Source organism: Columba livia, chromosome 14 (assembly GCF_036013475.1).
Source record: "Columba livia isolate bColLiv1 breed racing homer chromosome 14, bColLiv1.pat.W.v2, whole genome shotgun sequence".
In the NCBI taxonomy this organism is placed as follows: domain Eukaryota; kingdom Metazoa; phylum Chordata; class Aves; order Columbiformes; family Columbidae; genus Columba; species Columba livia.
In genome coordinates, this window is record NC_088615.1 from 18,771,928 (window position 1) to 18,790,010 (window position 18,083).

Genomic DNA, 18,083 nt, shown 5'->3' on the forward strand with positions numbered 1-18,083 from the left:
TCAAGGGGTGACTCCCTGGCCCCAGGGGCAGCAGGGGATACTGCGGTCAACAGGGATTCCTGAACCCCAGTCCTGAGCCCCAAACCCCTGCCCTGAACACCGATCCTGAACCCTAAATCTCAGCCTAGATTCCCAACCCCAAATCCCAGTCCTGAACCCCAAACCCCAGCCCTTGAACCCCAAACTCCAGCCCAGATCCCCAGCCCTGAACCTCAGACCTTATCACTGAGCCCCCAGCCCTGAACCCCAAATACCAGCCCTTGAACCCCAAACCTCAGCCCTGAACCTCAAAACACAGCCCTGAACCCCAAACCCCAGCCCTTGAACCCCAAACCCCAGCCCTGAACACCAGTACTGAACCCTAAACCCCAGCCTAGATCCCCAACGCTGACCCCCAAATCCCAGTCCTGAACCTCAAACCCCAGCTCTTGAACCCCAAACCCCAGGCCTGAACACCAGTCCTGAACCCAAAACCCCAGCCCTGAACCTCAAACCTCAGCCTTGAACCCCAGACCCCAACCGTGATCTCCAAATCCCAGTCCTGAACCCCAAACCCCAGCCCTTGAACCCCAGACCCCAGCCTTGAACTCCAAATCCCAGCCCTGAGCCCCAAACCCCCACCCCAGGATGGTCCACACCATCCACCCCTCCACCATTTGGGTGGAGGAAGAGGAGTCAGATGTTACAGGGCTGAATTACACCAAAAACCTCTCAGAGAGGGGACAGTTGGCTGGGGACACCCCACCCCCACCGTGACGCCCTGGGGACGGCTGTGATGGCATCAGCCGGATGCAGGTGCATCCCCGCGCATCACCGCCCGTGGGTTTATAGCTGCCCCCCGCCGCCCCGGTGCTTTCAGCACTGCGGCAGGATGCGGCCGGCGCTGGCAGCGTGGCTGGCCCTGGGCCTGCTGGTGGGGACGGGGGCCGAGGAGATGTGTGGGGACCCCCCCAGCGCCCCATCCCGCTCCATCCCCGCGCCCCAGCTCAGCCCCGAGGAGCGGCTCTCGCCCCACATGCCTGAAGCTCTGCGCTGTGACGCCTGCCATGCCATCGCTTTCCAGGTGGGGATCGGGGACATGGCACCCCAAAACTGGGGGTGAGAGCCCTCCGGGGATGCTCCAGCCTGGGACATGCTGTCAGATCCCCTGCGGCACCACAAAAAAGCCCTTTGGGGTCAGTGAAGCCCTTACAGCTACTCATGGCCTCACCACGCCGTGCAAGAGTGCTTCAGTGGCGGAGCCGCAAGGAAGGCGGTGCAGACACTGTGTCCCCTCGGGAGCAGGGTCCTGGGGACACAGACATCCTCAGTGGCCGGTTTCTGCCCTTTTTCACCCCAGATCGAGGAGCAGCTGCGCAGGGCGGAGGGGAAGAGGGGCAGGAAGGCACTGAGTGAGTCTGACTACGTGGAGGTGCTGGAGAGGAGCTGCTCGCAGGGCTGGGAGAGGTGAGCAGGGTCTCCCCAGGGATCGGGGTGTCCCCAGGTACCGGGGTGTCCCCAACCCCTGCCTCTCCCCGCAGTTACGGGGTGCAGGAGCTGGATGGGGAGAAGCGGCTGGCAGGGCCGGGGCTGCCTGGGCAGGAGCCCATGAGCGTGATGGTGACGGGGGGACCCTGGCCGGGCAGGTAAGTTGGGGTGGGGTTGGCAATGGGGGGGTGGCAGGCACTGTCCCCTCGCTGCTGTGGCAGGGGAACGTGGCACAAGGACCCACACGTGGCTCCTCACAGGCTGTCCAAGATGTGCCACGGCTACGTGGGCGAGCGTGGGGAGGCGCAGATCTACGGGGCGCACCGGCGGGGCCCGGCCGCGCTGCGGGACCTGCTGTGCCATGGGGACAAGGGAGCCTGTGCCCACGGCAAGGCCGGGGGCCCGGCCCCCCCCAAGGCGCTGCAGAACGAGCTGTAGCCCCAGCGCGGTTAATGCTTAATGCCCCGGCGACCTTCGGAGCTGACTTCGTCCCCAGGGAGAGCCGACGTGTATGGGAGGTGGACACGGTGCTGGCATCGCCTGTCACCGCCGGCACGATGGTCCGTCGGTGCCTGGGATGATGCCAATGGTCGCGGGTGCCGCCAGACTCCCGTGGGACAGGAATTACTCTGTAACCCACCGGCTCTAATGTTTGACTGCACAATGCCCGTGGCGGGAGCGCCCCGGCCCCGTGGCGGTGCCAGCCCGAATTAAAGCAGTTAATAGCTGATCTGTCCCCGCGGCAGCGCTCCCGGTTTCACAACCCGCAGCCAATGGCCGCCGTCCCGCCCGCCGCCCGCGCCCCGGCCCAGGTGGTGACTAAAGTCCTTCCCACGGCCATAAAACCTCCCGTGCGGTGACATCCCCACCAGGGTCGCATCACTGGAGGATGGGGACCAGCTCGGGAGACCTGGCTCAGCCCCAGGTGAACACAGCCTCTGTCCCCATACCTGTCCCCTCCTCGGCCGCATCCTGGGGCAGTGGGGAGGGAAGGGGGTGACAGGGAGACCGACCCCCGATGGGGTCCAGCTTGGGGACACGATGTGCAGCTGAGGCTGGCAAAGGATGGGGTGAGCCTGGGGACTGCAGGGAAGCCCGGGGGCATGGGGACAGGCTGGGACAGGCTGTTCCATCCCTGCTGGCACCTGTGGGGTGCCCCAATTACCCCAGGGCTGCTGGGAACCCCCTCCACCCCCCTGGAGACAAACCATCGCACAGGGACAGTGGGTTTTGGGACCAGACCCCTCTCGGGGGCAGAGCTGGTGCTGGGGAGGTGACGGCCGCGTGTGCTGAGCCGTGGCCCGGTGGCACTTGTGTCCCCGGGACAGAGCCCGTCCCCGTTCCCATGGGACACGCGGGACAACACTGACCTGGCTCCTGCCCCGCTGCCAGAATGGGAACCCGGCCCTTGCCCCCCCATGTCCCCCTGGGAAGGAGCTGCCTGCGGCGGGCAGGGTGAGTACCGGGACACCCCTGCACGGTGCGGACCCCAACCCCCCCAACACAGCACCAGATGGACACCAGCACCAGGGACCCCCATCCCTGAGGGCACAGGGGGTCCCGTGGGACAATTTGCCCTGCCTGTAGGGACAGTGTCCTCCCGTCCCTGGGGCTGAGCTGTGCCCCCCACACACCAGGACCCTGGGACGGGCAAGGGGCCCCCCCGGCCGGAGGTGGACATGCTCTACAGGATCGAGGACGTGCCCCCCTGGTACCTCTGCATCCTGCTCGGCTTCCAGGTACGGCCTGGAAGGGGGTCCTCCCATCAGCAGAGCCCCAGCCCCCCGTCCCCACGGCACCTCAGCCCCGCTGAGCCCCCCATGCCCCCCAGCACTACCTGACCTGCTTCAGCGGCACCATCGCCGTCCCCTTCCTGCTGGCCGAGAGCCTGTGCGTGGGCAAGGACCAGCTCACCGTCAGCTACCTCATCGGCACCATCTTCACCTGTGTCGGCATCACCACCCTCATCCAGACCACCGTGGGCATCAGGTAGAGCCGCAGCCCTGGTGGGAACCCCCTGCCCATCCCCGGGCCATGGGCACAGGCGTCCCCCTCCCGTCCCCCCCAGGCTGCCCCTGTTCCAGGCGAGCGCGCTGGCTTTCCTCGTCCCCGCCAAGTCCATCCTGGCGCTGGAGAAGTGGCAATGCCCCCCTGAAGGTGAGGGCAGGGGGGTTGCCGGGGGCATTCAGCGGGTCCCCCCCATCCCCGGGACCACCTCACCCCCCTCCATCCCCAGAGCAGATCTACGGCAACTGGACCCTGCCGCTCAACACCTCCCACGTGTGGCAGCCCCGCATGCGAGAGGTACCCCTACCACCACCCCTGGGGACCCCAAAATCCCCAGCGGGATGCTGAGGCCCCTCTTCCCCTGCAGATCCAGGGGGCCATCGTGGTGTCCAGCCTGGTGGAGGTGGTCATTGGGCTGCTGGGGCTCCCCGGGGCGCTGCTCAGCTACATCGGGCCGCTGACCGTCACCCCCACCGTCTCCCTCATCGGACTCTCCGTCTTCCAGGCAGCGGGCGAGCGGGCCGGCTCCCACTGGGGCATCGCCGCGCTGTACGGCACAGGGACGGGGGACGAGGGGACAGGGGTGTCCCCCTGCAGCCAGGGGCACGCCGGGGCCACAAGGGACCTAATTTCTCTCCCCACCCCAGGACCATCTTCCTGATTGTGCTGTTTGCCCAGTACCTGCGGCACATCACCATCCGCCTGCCCGGCTACCGGCGTGGCCGTGGCTTTGTCCTGCTCCGTGTCCAGATCTTCAAGCTGTTCCCAGTATGGACCGGCTGAGAGCTGCTGGCTCCTGAGGGGAGCCCCAAAAATCCCCCGTTTTTCCATGCATGGGTTTGCAAGTGATGGGGGATGCATCTCTGCCCCGCAGATCATCCTGGCCATCATGGTGGTGTGGCTGCTCTGCTACGTGCTGACACGCACCGGGGTCTTCCCCAGCCAGCCCGACGCGTACGGCTACAAGGCCCGGACGGACGCCCGGGGGGAGATCCTGTCCGTGGCCCCCTGGTTTCGGGTCCCCTACCCCTGTGAGTGCTGGGCAGCCCCACAGCGTGCAGGTGTCCCCAGAACCCGTGTGTCCTGGGGGGTGTGGGAACCTGGTGCAGCACGTGCTGGGCACTGGGGAGGCCAAACTGCGACGCCGGGGGTCAGTTTTGGCAGCGAGTTGAGAGAAGGGAACGGAGCTGGTGAGGGGCTGGAGCACAAGTGTGATGGAGCGGCTGAGGGACCTGGGGGGTTCAGCTGGAGAACAGGAGCTGAGGGGAGACCTTCTGATCTCTGAACTGCCTGAAAGGAGCTTGGAGCCAGGGGGGTCGGGCTCTGCTCCCCAGGAACAAGCGCCAGGAGCAGAGGAAACGGCCTCAAGTTGCGCCAGGGGAGGTTGAGGTTGGATGTGGGAACAATTTCTTCCCCAAAGGGCTGTGGGGCATTGGAACAGGCTGCCCAGGGCAGTGCTGGAGTCACCATCCCTGGAGGGTTGGACAGACGGACATGAGGTTCTCAGGACATGGGGCAGTGCCGGGGTGGGTTATGGTTGGACTCGATGATCCTGAGGGGCTTTTCCAACCAGAATGATTCTGTGATGATCACCGGGATTCAGGAGCACCCCAGGGGTCCCAAAGTGGCACTGGGCAGCACCAGAGGGTCAAGGTGCCCCCACTCTGACACCCACTCTGCCCCGGGCAGGTCAGTGGGGTCTGCCCACGGTGACCTCAGCAGCCGTGCTGGGCATGTTCAGTGCCACGCTGGCGGGCATCATCGAGTCCATCGGGGACTACTACTCCTGCGCCCGGCTGGCAGGAGCCCCTGCTCCCCCTGTGCACGCCATCAACAGGTAGTGCCGGCGGTCCCTGTCACTGTGGTGACAGCCCGGGCAGCGGGCAGGGACACCGCAGCGGTGGGGACCAGCCTGGTTGCGTTGTTCCCCAGGGGCATTTTCACAGAAGGCATCTCCTGCATCATCGCGGGGCTGCTGGGAACCGGCAACGGCTCCACCTCCTCCAGCCCCAACATCGGTGTCCTGGGCATCACCAAGGTACAGGGCGGGGGAGTCCCCCTTGGGTGGGGGCCCGGGTGCCACCACCCACTGCTGGTGTTTCGGTGCAGGTGGGGAGCAGGAGGGTGATACAATACGGGGCCGGCATCATGCTCATCCTGGGCACCATCGGCAAGTTCACGGCGCTGTTCGCCTCCCTGCCCGACCCCATCCTCGGCGGGATGTTCTGCACCTTGTTCGGTAATGCAGCCACAGCCGCCCCCACACCCGCAGCACTGTCCCCATCAGCCCTGGGTTGCATCCCCGTGATTCGGGGCTCCAGGGATGCAGGACGGGCTTGGAGGGGTTGGGTTGGGCTCGGGTCGGGCTCGAACGCCGCTGGGCAGTCCGGCCACGCCGCAGCCGCCGTCTCCACTGCAGGCATGATCACGGCCGTCGGCCTCTCCAACCTGCAGTTCGTGGACATGAACTCCTCCCGCAACCTCTTTGTGCTGGGTTTCGCCATGTTTTTTGGGCTGACGCTGCCAAACTACCTGGATTCGCACCCCAAGGCCATTAACACAGGTGCCCACCGGCCATGAAAAGCCCTGATTTTGGGTGTTCAGGGAGAGACAAGGGCAGGTCTCATGGGCTCAGCCCACCCTGGGCAAGCAACGATTAATTAAGCAAATCCAGCTTATCATAACCTGGCTCAGTCCCTGCGCTCTCACAGGTGTCCCCGAGCTGGACCAGATACTGACCGTGCTGCTAACGACGGAGATGTTCGTCGGGGGAACCATCGCCTTCATCCTGGACAACACCATCCCGGGTAATTAAAGCACATGGAGCCAGGGGAGGAATCGGGGCATTTGGGGCAGATTCAATTTGGTTCAGAGCTGCAAGAGGGGATGGCAGGGCGAGGGGGCTGCCGCTGGGCACACCAGGGGCCGAGTCTGTGCCGACGCGGTGCCGGCTGCCGCAGGGACGCAGGAGGAGCGAGGGCTGGTGCAGTGGAAGGCGGGCGCGCACGCGGACAGCGCGGCCAGAGCCAGCCTGAGGAGCTACGACTTCCCGGTGGGGATGAGCGTGGTGCGGAGGAGCCGCTGGCTGCGGCACGTGCCCATCTGCCCCGTGTTCACCGGGTTTAAGGCCCGGGCGAGGGGCAGCGGCGCGGCGGCCGCAGACGCGCAGGACACGGCGGACGGGGTCTCGGTGTGCACCAAGGTCTGAGCGAGGGGAGGGATCGTGCCCTGGGCAGAGAGGCCGAGCCGAGCTCCCGCAGGGCTGTCGGGGTTCGGGAGCATCCACCAAGTCCCAAGGCAAGGCTGCTGGTGCACGGCTCCGACACACAGCTGGGGAGACCCAAAGGTGGCTCTTGGGGACATCCCCAGCTCCTGAGGACCATCGCCCCCTGTGCCATTGCTCCACCTCAAGCTGTAGCTGCTTGAGACTCGTTCAGCACTTGCTGAAGCTCGTTAGCCATCACCAGAGCCAGCCAGAGCCCTCGGAACCACAAACCCCCTGCCGGGACCGGGAATTCCCGCATCGTGCCTTGGCTTGGGCAGGGTGACCCGGCGGCCCGAGTGGGCTCTGTGCAGGGCACAGAATGCAGACCAGCATTAGGATGCCTATTTTAAGATCACAAATTTAAATAAAAATTAAAAATTCAAGCCCACTCGCTGCACCGGTGTTTTTGCCGCGTCCTGCACCACTCTCTCGTCCCTTCTGTGCTGCGAAGGCCAATGGCTTCGCTGACAGCGGTCAAGCCCAGTTCTGGGCTTGGGCTTTGCATTAAAACCCGAAGCTGAAGCCAGCACTGCACGGCCCTGTCACTCTGTCCGCACTGGCACAGCCATGGACTCACAGGACAAGCGAGACAACCCCTGGGTCAAGACAAAGAGCTGAGAAAGTGAAGAAGGGAAAAAATAACCCCCCAAAACCACCAAGTGATGCAAACGTGACCACCCACTGCCTCCCACCCGCACAGCAGTGCCCAGCCAGGCTCTGCCGGGGATGAGCCCCCCTCTTCTGCTGCCGGCCCAGGTTTGTTGCTGGCACAGAAACCCAGAACCCCAGCCTGGCTGGGTTGCAGGAGCTCTGCAGATCCCCAGCGCTGCTCACGCAGGGTCACAGAGCAGATCACACAGGTGGGTCCAGGGGGTTTGAATGTCTCAGAGAAGGAGACTCCACACCCGCTCTGGGCAGCCTGGGCCAGGCTCTGGCACCTCACAGCAAACAAGTTTCTCCTCATGTTCAGATGGAACATCCTGTGTTTCAGTCTGTGCCCATTGCCCCTCACACTGCGTGCAACACCCTTTAGGTCACTTGTGTCCCCTCCTGGCTTCTTGCCCACCCCCAGCTCACTCACCGGCGCCAGAGCGAGACCCACAGCTGTGCCAGAACAGCCGAAGCACCAGCGCCACTGTGCCACCAACACAAACCCAGCAGGGTGAGGACTGCGAGGGATATACAATCAGAATCATTTTGGTTGGAAGAGACCCTCAATATCATTGAGTCCAACCACAACCCACCCCTGGCACTGCCCCATGTCCTGAGAACCTCATGTCCGTCTGTCCAACCCTCCAGGGGTGGTGACTCCAGCACTGCCCTGGGCAGCCTGTTCCAATGCCCCACAGCCCTTTGGGGAAGAAATTGTTCCCCATGTCCAACCTCCCCTGGCGCAACTTGAGGCCGTTTCCTCTGCTCCTGGCGCTTGTTCCTGGGGAGCAGAGCCCGACCCCCCTGGCTCCAAGCTCCTCTCAGGCAGTTCAGAGATCAGAAGGTCTCCCCTCAGCTCCTGTTCTCCAGCTGAACCCCCAGGTCCCTCAGCCGCTCCATCACACTTGTGCTCCAGCCCTTTCCCCACAGACACCACGGGAAGTTCACACCATCAATAAACACCCATGTTGCGCAGTTGGCCGGGATACAGCAGGGAAAAAAACCCAGAAGGTGAGACCCCCACCCACGGCCAGGCCACGTCACAAGCAGATGGATCCCAGCCCCAGCGTTCGGTGGCCAAAGGCCCAGGGTTCATCACAGCCTGGCTGCAGCTGTGCTGGGGCGCTCTGGTGGAGCCCCAACCCCAATTGAAAATAGGCTGGGGCACAGCAGTATGTTATTTCCCAAACTTCAGTCTTCCAGGTGCTCGAGTCTAAACTGTTTCCAAGGCAGTGGAAACCCCAGGATAGTTTTGCTGCTCCCAGGAAGGCCGGATCTCAGGTTAGAAAGGGGGAAGGCGGCGCTCAGGAAGGAGCCCGAGATGATTGCGATCAGCATTTTGCAGAGCAGCAGTAAAACGAGTTGGTCTGACTGAATCCCCCGAGGGTTCTTCCACCCGGAGCCAGCCCAGCGTGGTCACAACACCCGCGCCAAAGCCTTGTCTCGCTCTTCCCGTTCTGCAGCACCGCGTCACTTCTGAAGCGCTCCCATCTGCTTCACCCAGAGCTTAGAAACAACAAAACCAAGATTAACGGCGGGGCCTGACAACGTTACGAAGCCGCTGCTCTACATAGCGCCGTCCGCTGAGAACCAGCACCACCGGGGTGCCAGCAGCGGCCGAGCCAAACCGGGATTAAATACGCACAAACCAACGCACAAAGTGAGAGGAAAAGAGAAAAGAGCTGAGGCCAAGCTCGGCGCAGCATGCGGGGTGAGGGTGACAAACAGCCCGAGGGGCACCGTGCCCACCACGTCGCCACGCGAGAGGCGCATTCACGAGACGGCACCGCATCGGTTCTACTATTATTTTATTTTTTTAAATATTTTTGAAAAAATATAATTTTTTTACAATATTTTCAACTTAAACACTATTCACACTGAACACGTATGGCAGCTTAACCTACCCGAATATGAAGTTTAAGAAGCCAAAACTGTTCTAGCTTTATTAAAAGGAAAAAATAACAAACAAAAAAAAGTCGTCGTGCTGTAGACTATTGTGTAGTGATGATTAAACAAAGCAAGGGAAAAGCACCACTCAAATCACTAACGCTAGGGTTTCCTCTGTTAAATCCAGCTCTAATAAAGTAGTACGCTAAAAGTTCCGTAGGCAGTGCTATGTACGGAACCGGGTTCTTGGAAGAAATCGTGATGAAACTCACATCTCCTTTAACGTCATGGGGAAGTGAAGCGTTTGGAACATGATACCGCAGGGCAAAGGACGGGGGTTCCTTCCTCCCGCCGCGCGGGTGTTAGTTCAGTAGCTGAGATCTACGACTCTGCACAGGTCTGTAAAATCGCTGTTAAAGCTTGTGCTGCCTCCAAGGAGCACGCAAGTTTTTTAAGGGGGAAAATTAACATTAGTAACAATATTTCAAAGGAAAGTTAGCTAATTTGCATAACAATCAGATATCCTCGCTTTCATTTTTAAGTTAAGGCATTAGCAGGGTGCAAACTAGCACCAGTTAACACATCATTCGGTAAAAACAGACCATCCTCAGCAAATCCTATTTGAAAAGACAGAGTCTGCAGAAGGTTTGATGAACGTGGTACTTTAGGCTCAACTTGACTGGTGCTTCTTACCTCACTGCCGCCTCCGCAGAGCCAGGCCCAAGGATGGATCCATTACACTTTTGACAGGTTTTTACTTAATAACAGTCTCAGCACTTTTATTGAGCATGCAAGACTAACAAAACTTTGGCAATGCATAAGTGTAACACAGTGACAAGAAGAGAGAGCTTTTACAATTAAATCTTCTAATACTGGCTTCACAGTGTGGAAATTGTGCTACATCCACCAAGAGAGGGCCCAGTCTACTCAAATATTTAAGTACTTCACCCCAGGAACAAACTCCTTTGCGTTTGGATTCAGATTACTCTTGACCTGAGGGAGGGAAAAACAGAAGGCCAGATGAATCGTTTTTGCCGTGGTCCATTTTCCAGCTGAATACAATTCGAGGTGGAACAGTTTAGAGTAACAGTCAGGTACACAACAGGGGTTCTGCGTGTGCCAAAGGTCTCTCTAATCACTAGAGAAGCCCACTCCTCTGTGCTAGTACCTGAATTATCCATCTTTCCTGCACGTTTCAGGCAGATAAGGGCTCAGGGAATGCCAAACAAGAAACCCACAGGCACGCCTCAAACACGGCAACTTTGCCTCGTGCTGAAAGGGCTGTTTCTGGAGCTGAGCTGTCAAAACGTGCCAGGAGGTTTTCAGCTCTTGCTTATTTAAGCAAGAGGAGACTTGTTCCCGGAGCTGAGGCCACTCCTTGGAATTTCATGTACACGAGCGCTGAATTGATTTTTTTAATTTCTATGCCAGGACTACGCTGTTCTCCCACTCGGCAAACTGCTCCACCGCGTCCTGCAGCCACAGGTGGGCAGGCAGCACCTCCAAACCGAGCTCTCTGTGCTCAAGTAATGGAGGATGAGGCTTTTGTGTGCTTCATTTAGCCTAAAACCGCTGCCGGCAGCTGTTTAAGTTCAGAAAAGTAGGGGTTTGCGTGTGAATTTCACAGCAGCCATGCGATGTGTCGGTGTGGGTTTTGCGCTACGTACCGGTAACTTCGTGTTTTGTCAGAGGAAACACTCACTAGCTGCCCTTTCCTTTTAGTTAAGCTCTGGATTAAGTGTGATACAGCAAGAAAGAGGGGAATAATCACAATTTAGCCCCTTCCCCTTAGGATTTCTAGGCAAAGATCTGCCGTGGTTGACACGATGCAAATCAGACCTGAGAACGCAGCTCGCACCCACCCCACACAGAAGTGTTGACAGGTGCCGAACTAAACTTTTGCAGTCCTGTCACGTCACAGGGTCAGCGCGCTCCGCTCGCTGCCGTTGTTTCGTAACATGCTACGCGTACCCAAAACCTCTTGGATTTATGCCACAGGCTAAGAAAGGCACCATGTGGTTCTGAAGAAAACCACGGAATAGGTGACATCGCTCAAGGAAACATCCCTGACCCATCTGTCCCACATTTCCCCTCCACCAGCGCCAGGCGCGGTTTGAGTCTCAGCCCGCGTGTGATTTTAACAACATTATCAACAACAGAAAATCAGCCTCGGACAAAGAGACATGTCAAGTTTTAGAAATAGGACGAGAAACTGAATTTACCACCAGATCCTCCAGTGATGAGCTGTCACTGATAACAAGGTCATTGAACTGGTCCTGGATTTGATCCATCGTTTGCGGGAGGTCACGGGCTGGAATAAACCATTCGTGCTCCTCCTCTTCTTCCAGCATCTCCTGGAAACAGCGCTCGATAAACTCTTCTTCCCACAACTCCTCTTCGATCTACACAACGAGATCAACAAACTTCATCAACAAACTTAACAAGAGCTTGTGTCTTCCTTCCAAATTTGTGTTCCTGGCTGATTTTCTTTCTCACTATGCAACAGGACTTGCAGGAGAACAAGCAAGCAGCTTTTGAATTTATTAAGGTAGAAAAGTGCTTTGGCCCAGGAACTTGGGCTGTGCTTAAAAGGGAATGGCAGGAGAACCACCCAGGAGCTCGAGGAGGAAAATCTTGGTTCCAAGTGAAAATCTCAGTTGTACCAACCAGTCTGGACTGAGCCCACTGCAAGTATGAGGAAGGGAAGCGGGGACAACACCTGCGGGTAGGAACACTCCCCGCAAAAACGTCCTGCAAGGTTCTTGGGAAAAACAACCTGTGCCCGTCACCTGGAACAAGGAGCGTCCCTGCGCTCACCAGCATCGTTCTTCTGAGGAACTCCACGTGATCTCAGCCGTCGTTAAGGATTTGGACCTGCTGCACTGTAAGCAGGACAAATCGAGCGATGCAGAACTGACAGGCATCGCAAAGCTGAAAGGAAAGTTGTGCTCGGTTGTTGGGTAAACAAGCTGTGGAGGATTTTCCACGTACTGCATCGCGGCGCTGAAGAGCGGAGAGCGAGGAAATTGAAGCTGGTGTGAATGACTTGCCAGACATGAGGGAGCGGAAAAATGATTCGGGACAGATTTAAAAATTCACCCAATGGAAGCTCAAACGAGTTTTCCTATGTAACCTTCACTCTGAAACCAATTTGGTCCTGAAGCAGAAATTCAGTTACACACCACAAATACCAAATCAAAACAAGCTAACTCCAGAGTAAAATCCAGGTCCTGGGGCCTACCAGCCCACTTGGTGCTCAGGACACAGGGCTTTGGGAACAGGGACTCATCACCGCAGGTTGGGATCCACTGCCCAGACCATCCAAACCCCACTTAGTGATTTCCGCAGTAAAACGCTCCAGCGAGGACAGTGGCCCAGCCAGTCCCTGCCGGGAGCGCTGGCCCGTCCTGCAGAGCCGCGGGCACGCAGCCACCAGCTTGTACTGCAGCAGGGCTTGCCCCGCTCCCGGCTTTGTGGTAGGTGGTTGTGCGTCTCCAGGTGCCTCCAACGGCAGCTCTGCACGTACAAAATAACATTTAATTCCCCAAATGTCTTGACGTTAGTACTGCCTGTGTTTTCCAGCCCGAGTTTAACTCGCTCAAGCTGCCGTGTGGTGTTCGCCTGCCTGAACACGACCGTTCTCCCCCCACGCTCCCACCTTCCCTCGGCTCCGAAAACAGCCCAGACCTGAAGAACAGTTTATTCACGGCACAACCCTCAGCTCCTTCCCCAAGAACGCTGCGCCCCGGCCGCTAACCACAGCGCAGGCCCCGGGAGAAAAAACCCACCGAACAGGAAACGACGCCGAGACCATCCTGGCACGTGTAGACGAGAGTTCAGATTTCCTGAGCAAGCTGAATTTCGGACGAGCTTTGCGCCCTGCTGGCAGCACCGGGAGCGAGCGGCGGCCACTGCCCGTTCCAGCTCAGGCCAGCGCAGCCACACTGAGAAAGCAGCTACTTGAGTACAAAACCCAAGTTTTGATTAAGAAAGGGGCGGTGGGCAGGGGCTGTTCCAGCCGCTGCGGGAGAAAAAACGTGGGCCAGACGCAAGGTGGAAGATGAAGTTACGGCTCCCAACCCAGGCCAGCTGTGAGACACCGAAGGATTAAGCAACAAAAAGGATTGTCACCTAACAGCTCTGTCAAGCGACGCTGAGGGGACAGGTACACACGGGGACGCGTGCAGCTCCGAACCGGCACATCTGCACCTGTCAAACTTGCAGCCCAGCAAGGCCTGTCCCTTCCAAAGTGCCACATGAAGTCTGTCAATTATGGTCTTTCCTTCCTCTCACAAGAGCAGGGAATTAAGGGATGCATTAGAACAGGCCACACATCCCATATTTTCTAGCAAGGTTACAAAAATAGGTGTTTATGGACCATTATTCTAGCAAGCCTATCTAAAAACCCTGTCCATAAAGGATTCCCAGTCTGGTACTCAGTTGCTAAGCCGCAGCACCTCTCCCTTCAGCTAGAAAACGGTAAAGTGCATCCCAAGGTATTTACGGAGGGAAATCACTTGCCTGCCGGTTAAATTCCTCTTCATTTTCCATCCACATGTACTCCGCAAAGGGATTGTCGTCCTCGTGAGAGTGACCGTTGATGATCACGTCTTCGCTGATGATGCTCGGGCTAGTGCTGCTGCGACTCGGGTCTTTCATGGCTGCGCCTTTCAAGTCTGCAATTAAGAAATGCAGTCAGTAAAGCTGTGCAGGTTTGCTGATCGCCCTGCTTTGGCATAAGCCTGGCCTAAGGGAAGGCTGCGCCTAAAGGCTCCAGGAAGGCTCCAAGTAAACGGAGCAGAGCTTTGCTGATCGCAACAAGAACAACAAACGCTGCTTCCATTGTACGCTGATTCAAGCGACAAATTCATTTCCCAAATTAAACCTCAGCCAATGCCAAGCACCAGACCAATGAAAAGTGACGGGAAAAAACCAAACAAAACCGCAAACTAACAAAAAACCAGAAGGAATTTGTCCTTGCCAGGTGGAAAATATTTAAGGCAACGTTCAAGAAGCAAAATGAAAATCTGTTTTCCAAAATACGTTTGAAGCTCCCAGCCGAGTTTCAACCAATTCCCCTGTGTCTGGAGGTGGGTGATACTTTGGGAGAACTTCCAAGGACACCCGTTGTAGGAGAGACTTTGGCGTGACTTTTATCGTACCCAAATACAGCTCCGCCATGTTCTCCGTGATTATACGAACCAACTTCCACGCTGGGAAACCTCGCCAGAAACCCTTACGCAGCGATTCCTCGCTGGCACCGCGGCCCTCACAGCCGCCTCGTTAGCAACAGCCGCTGACCGAGAAGGGAAAGACAACAGCAGAACCGCTTTCCTCTCGCCCCGCTGATGAACACGGGCTGAGTCACGACTGGAGTGCGTCTCTGCGCGTCCCGCACCCGACATCGCACCGTCCTGCACTCCAGGAACGCGGGTACAGCCGGCAGCGTGTTCCGTTCCACCCAAAAACCTACGAAAACCCACATTTAGGCTGAGTCTTTGCCATAAGAACAGCACCGCAGCTTTTCCCTCAGCTGGTGCGAAGCCAGAACCCTGAGTTCAGAGCCCCAAGCTCAGGTTCTAACTGAAAATCTTATTTGTGCAGTGAAGTAAATGAGACAAGGCTGCTGCTTGTCCTGTACTGCGCTTCAGTACAAATATCAACGCTGGAAAAGCCAAGGATTTTTAGATACTAATACTGGCAGTGTTGCTTTTTTTGTTTTAATATCATATATAAAGCATGTGAGGCAAAGAGGTTGAAACAAATAGACTTGAATGCTTTTCTAGTGCTAAACACTTGCAATGAAACGATGCAGCTGCATGTTTTTACTTCATTCTCAAATCAACATTTTAGCTCCTTGTCATCAAAAAACTACTTATTTGGAGAAAAGAGTATCAAAATCCAGCCCCCGTTGCTATTAGAGTACAAGGGCTTATCATATAGCAGCTCATGTTTTCTCTTTATATTTCAGTTGTTCCTGTCTATGGAATTAATGCAAGTTTTGGTTCAAAAGGCATTCTTGCTAATGACAAAGGCTCGTCGCATCCAAACGATCAATTAAGAAAAGCACGAAGAAAAAGTAACTTGCCTGGTCTGCGCTATTCAAGGTTCTTAAACGGAAGGCGAACCCAAGCACGGAAGCCACGTTAGCTCCCTAGGAAATACAAATAATGAGGGCCGGACCCGGGTATTCTAGCAGGAGAAAACAGGTTCTTTTTGATGTGCTTTCAACAAAGCTACAAAGGATTACTGGCAGCACTTAACACACAACAGGAAAAGACGTCGCGTTTAACGCCCCGATTCAGGCTTGAAATCGCTTTCAGCAACCTCAGCTGTTCGGGAGCTAACAGGAGAGACTACAAGAAAGAAGAGACCTCAGAGCCTAAAAAGGCTTATTTTAAAAACAATGGCGTTTTCACCCCTTTTTGTGAAGTAAATCTTGATGTTAATATTCCACTGGGCTTTTTGCACCCAACAACCGACACAGGTGAGTAACTCGGCACCAGGTACTCAGGCCCAACTCCAGGCAACTTCTGTTTGAAGAGAACTGCACCCAGACAAGTCCATAAGGGGAAAAATAAGAACTAAACCCCCCAATCTGTTTGTCTAAAAGGTTAATTTGTGGAATCGTGTTGTAGAACACAAGTTATTTGCTTCAGGAAGAGAAGCTCAGGGTTTCACGTTTGGGCTGAAACGACGCGGATAATCGTGTTCAAGAAGGATCCGACGCTCAACCTGAGCATCTGGAGTTTATGTGATGAAGCGCTACGTCTGCTCATGTTTTCCCACAGGAAAACACGTCAACGAAAAACTTCTGCACAAACAGCCAGGAACCCCAGGCCAGTCCCTCACTCACTTGTCATTCGGTTTTCTGCAACTTGTCATAAAATCTGCTGCACGGGGCACTTTGCGTTTCACCGGTTTGAGGCACAAACCGGTCGCCTTTCTGTGCTCGCTTGCAAGGACGAGATTAATCCTGTTTTGCCGGTATTAGATCCGGGCTTTTCAGCCATAAGTGATCCTGAGAAGGGCCAAACGTCGCTCCAGTGTTGCAAAAAGCCACCAGCTAAGGCGGCTGCTGCGGAAAAACAAGACACAGCGACAGGCGACACTACCAACGCGAATAAAAATAACCCGCTTGCCATCTGGGCGTAGGTGGAAAGCAGAGCATCTCCAAGCTCCTTAGCGAACAGGAAATATAACATTAGTGGCGCTAAGGAAAATAGAGAGAATCCTGCCATAGCGGTGTGATCCAGTACCGAATTGTTGCAGGATTTTGGAGGGGGTGATGCAGGAAGAACAGTGTAAGTACATAAGGAAAGATGCTAAAAAATTACGATTTTTCTTTTAGGAATTAAGTCAGAAATTAAAAGTCCTGAAACAGGAGTTCCGGTTAACTCAATGTTTTCTATACGAAGCGTGGAGCTCGTTACTCCAAAACATCATTAAGGTCCATTAATTTACCCATTTCTCCACATGTTGCTGCAACAAAGAGCGCTACACCAACCATCATCAAAACTCAAAGCTTTGGGATTGAAGATTTCGCATTTAAACCTCAGTCTCCAAAGAAGATTATCCACCCGCTCCTACTTATCTCCCAGAAGATAAGGTCAAGGGGCCTAATTCCATGTGGCAAAACCCAGGTCCTCACCCTCGCTTAAATAAAAATACAGGAAAGATAAATTCAGATATTTGCATTAAGCAGCACAGTAGGATTTTAGGGGCAGCTGAAGCTCAAGCAAAGCTGTTTGAACGCAGCGAGCAGAGCTTCCAACTCCCGCAGCAGGCGGCGTTACTTGTTTATTAACCAGCGATTACTCAGGAGCGCCGGCAGTTTTTATCTAATTAGATTAACAAGTGGCGGCTATCAAGTAAACTGATTATGCTCCGTATAATAAATAGATTTTTTAATCAAATTCAAGGTGCCAATGCTGATAGAAACATTTCAAAATTGCACTGGAGTTCACTTCATTTAGCAGCGTGCCAGCAAAGCTTAAAAAGAATTAAATAAATAAGAGCGGGGTGTGGGGAGCAGCGCCGGGGGATCGAACCGCCGCCGCCACGGCGGGGAGCAGCGACCGCCGGGGGCCGCCCGGCCGCAGCGGGGCCCGGGCGGAGCGATCCCGCCGCCCCCGCCGCTTTGTTCGCCCACAAGAGCCGCCCCCGCGGCGGGTCCGTCCCGGCAGCCCCCGCGCCGCCCCCCTCCCCCCCCGCAGCGCCAGGACCCGGATGGAGCCCCAGACAATAACGCCGGCGCCACGGGCGGCCCCGCCGCGCAGGCCCCGCTCCCCGCGGGGGGACCCGCCCGGCGCCGCCTCAGGGGAGGGGGTGGCTCCTCCAGCCCCCCCCGCGGCGGGAGCGCCGGCCCGCGACTGCGAGTCCCCCGCTACCGCGCCGCCTCGCCTGAGCTCACCTGCACGCAGAGGGAAGGGCCGCGGGTGCCGGCTCCGCGCTGCTCCGCGCTGCTCCGCCTGCTCGGCCGCTCGCTCCCGGCTCCGCTCCGCTCCGCGCCCCGCTCCCCTCCCAGCGCCGCAGCCCGCCGGACATGAAGTCACTTCCGCTACCTGCGTGACCTCATAGACACCGCCCCCCCTCTCCCCGGAAGCGGCGGCGGCGCGCCCGGCCACTGCCCTTGGCGGGGAGGTGCCGCGCGGCATGCCGGGAGTTGTAGTCCCGCCGCCGCCTCGGCCCGCAGGCAGCCCTGCGCCGCGCGGCATGCCGGGAGTTGTAGTCCCGCCTGGCGGCCATTTCGCACGGCGGCGCGGGGCAGGCCGGGAAGCGCAGTCCGGCGGGCGGGGCGGCCGCC

General features: G+C 57.3%; 3 protein-coding genes across 6 annotated transcripts; 2 read left to right on the plus strand and 1 right to left on the minus strand.

Annotated features, from left to right (window-relative positions):
* Positions 1–822: 822 nt before the first annotated feature.
* On the plus strand, positions 823–2,197 carry MZB1 (marginal zone B and B1 cell specific protein). The gene is made up of 4 exons (XM_065030365.1): positions 823–1,063; positions 1,340–1,446; positions 1,521–1,625; positions 1,728–2,197. Exons 1-4 carry the CDS (start codon positions 872–874, stop codon positions 1,903–1,905), a joined length of 582 nt encoding a protein of 193 aa, XP_064886437.1. The 5' UTR covers positions 823–871; the 3' UTR covers positions 1,906–2,197.
* Positions 2,198–2,252: 55 nt separating this feature from the next.
* SLC23A1 (solute carrier family 23 member 1) lies at positions 2,253–7,122 on the plus strand. 3 transcript variants are annotated; one of them, XR_010466244.1, is made up of 15 exons: positions 2,253–2,392; positions 2,860–2,922; positions 3,105–3,206; positions 3,299–3,456; positions 3,536–3,624; positions 3,709–3,771; positions 3,842–4,023; positions 4,122–4,242; positions 4,349–4,505; positions 5,164–5,311; positions 5,407–5,512; positions 5,584–5,713; positions 5,894–6,037; positions 6,186–6,281; positions 6,435–6,629. XR_010466244.1 is itself a non-coding variant. In XM_065030361.1 (15 exons), the coding sequence occupies exons 1-15, from the start codon at positions 2,357–2,359 to the stop codon at positions 6,680–6,682; spliced, it is 1,848 nt and encodes a 615-aa protein (XP_064886433.1). In that variant the 5' UTR covers positions 2,253–2,356; the 3' UTR covers positions 6,683–7,122. The 3 variants fall into 3 exon arrangements, 2 of the variants coding, with proteins under 2 accessions (XP_064886433.1, XP_064886434.1); XM_065030361.1 differs by having other exon boundaries at positions 3,704–3,771; positions 6,435–7,122; XM_065030362.1 differs by lacking the exon at positions 2,860–2,922 and having other exon boundaries at positions 2,271–2,392; positions 3,704–3,771; positions 6,435–7,122.
* Positions 7,123–9,181: 2,059 nt separating this feature from the next.
* Positions 9,182–17,875, minus strand: PAIP2 (poly(A) binding protein interacting protein 2). 2 transcript variants are annotated; one of them, XM_065030364.1, is made up of 5 exons: positions 17,691–17,800; positions 15,366–15,431; positions 13,799–13,953; positions 11,500–11,679; positions 9,182–10,270 (listed from the first exon to the last, which is right to left on the minus strand). In XM_065030364.1, exons 3-5 carry the CDS (start codon positions 13,934–13,936, stop codon positions 10,205–10,207), a joined length of 384 nt encoding a protein of 127 aa, XP_064886436.1. In that variant the 5' UTR covers positions 13,937–13,953; positions 15,366–15,431; positions 17,691–17,800; the 3' UTR covers positions 9,182–10,204. The 2 variants fall into 2 exon arrangements, with proteins under 2 accessions (XP_064886436.1, XP_064886435.1); XM_065030363.1 differs by lacking the exon at positions 15,366–15,431 and having other exon boundaries at positions 17,691–17,875.
* Positions 17,876–18,083: the final 208 nt, after the last annotated feature.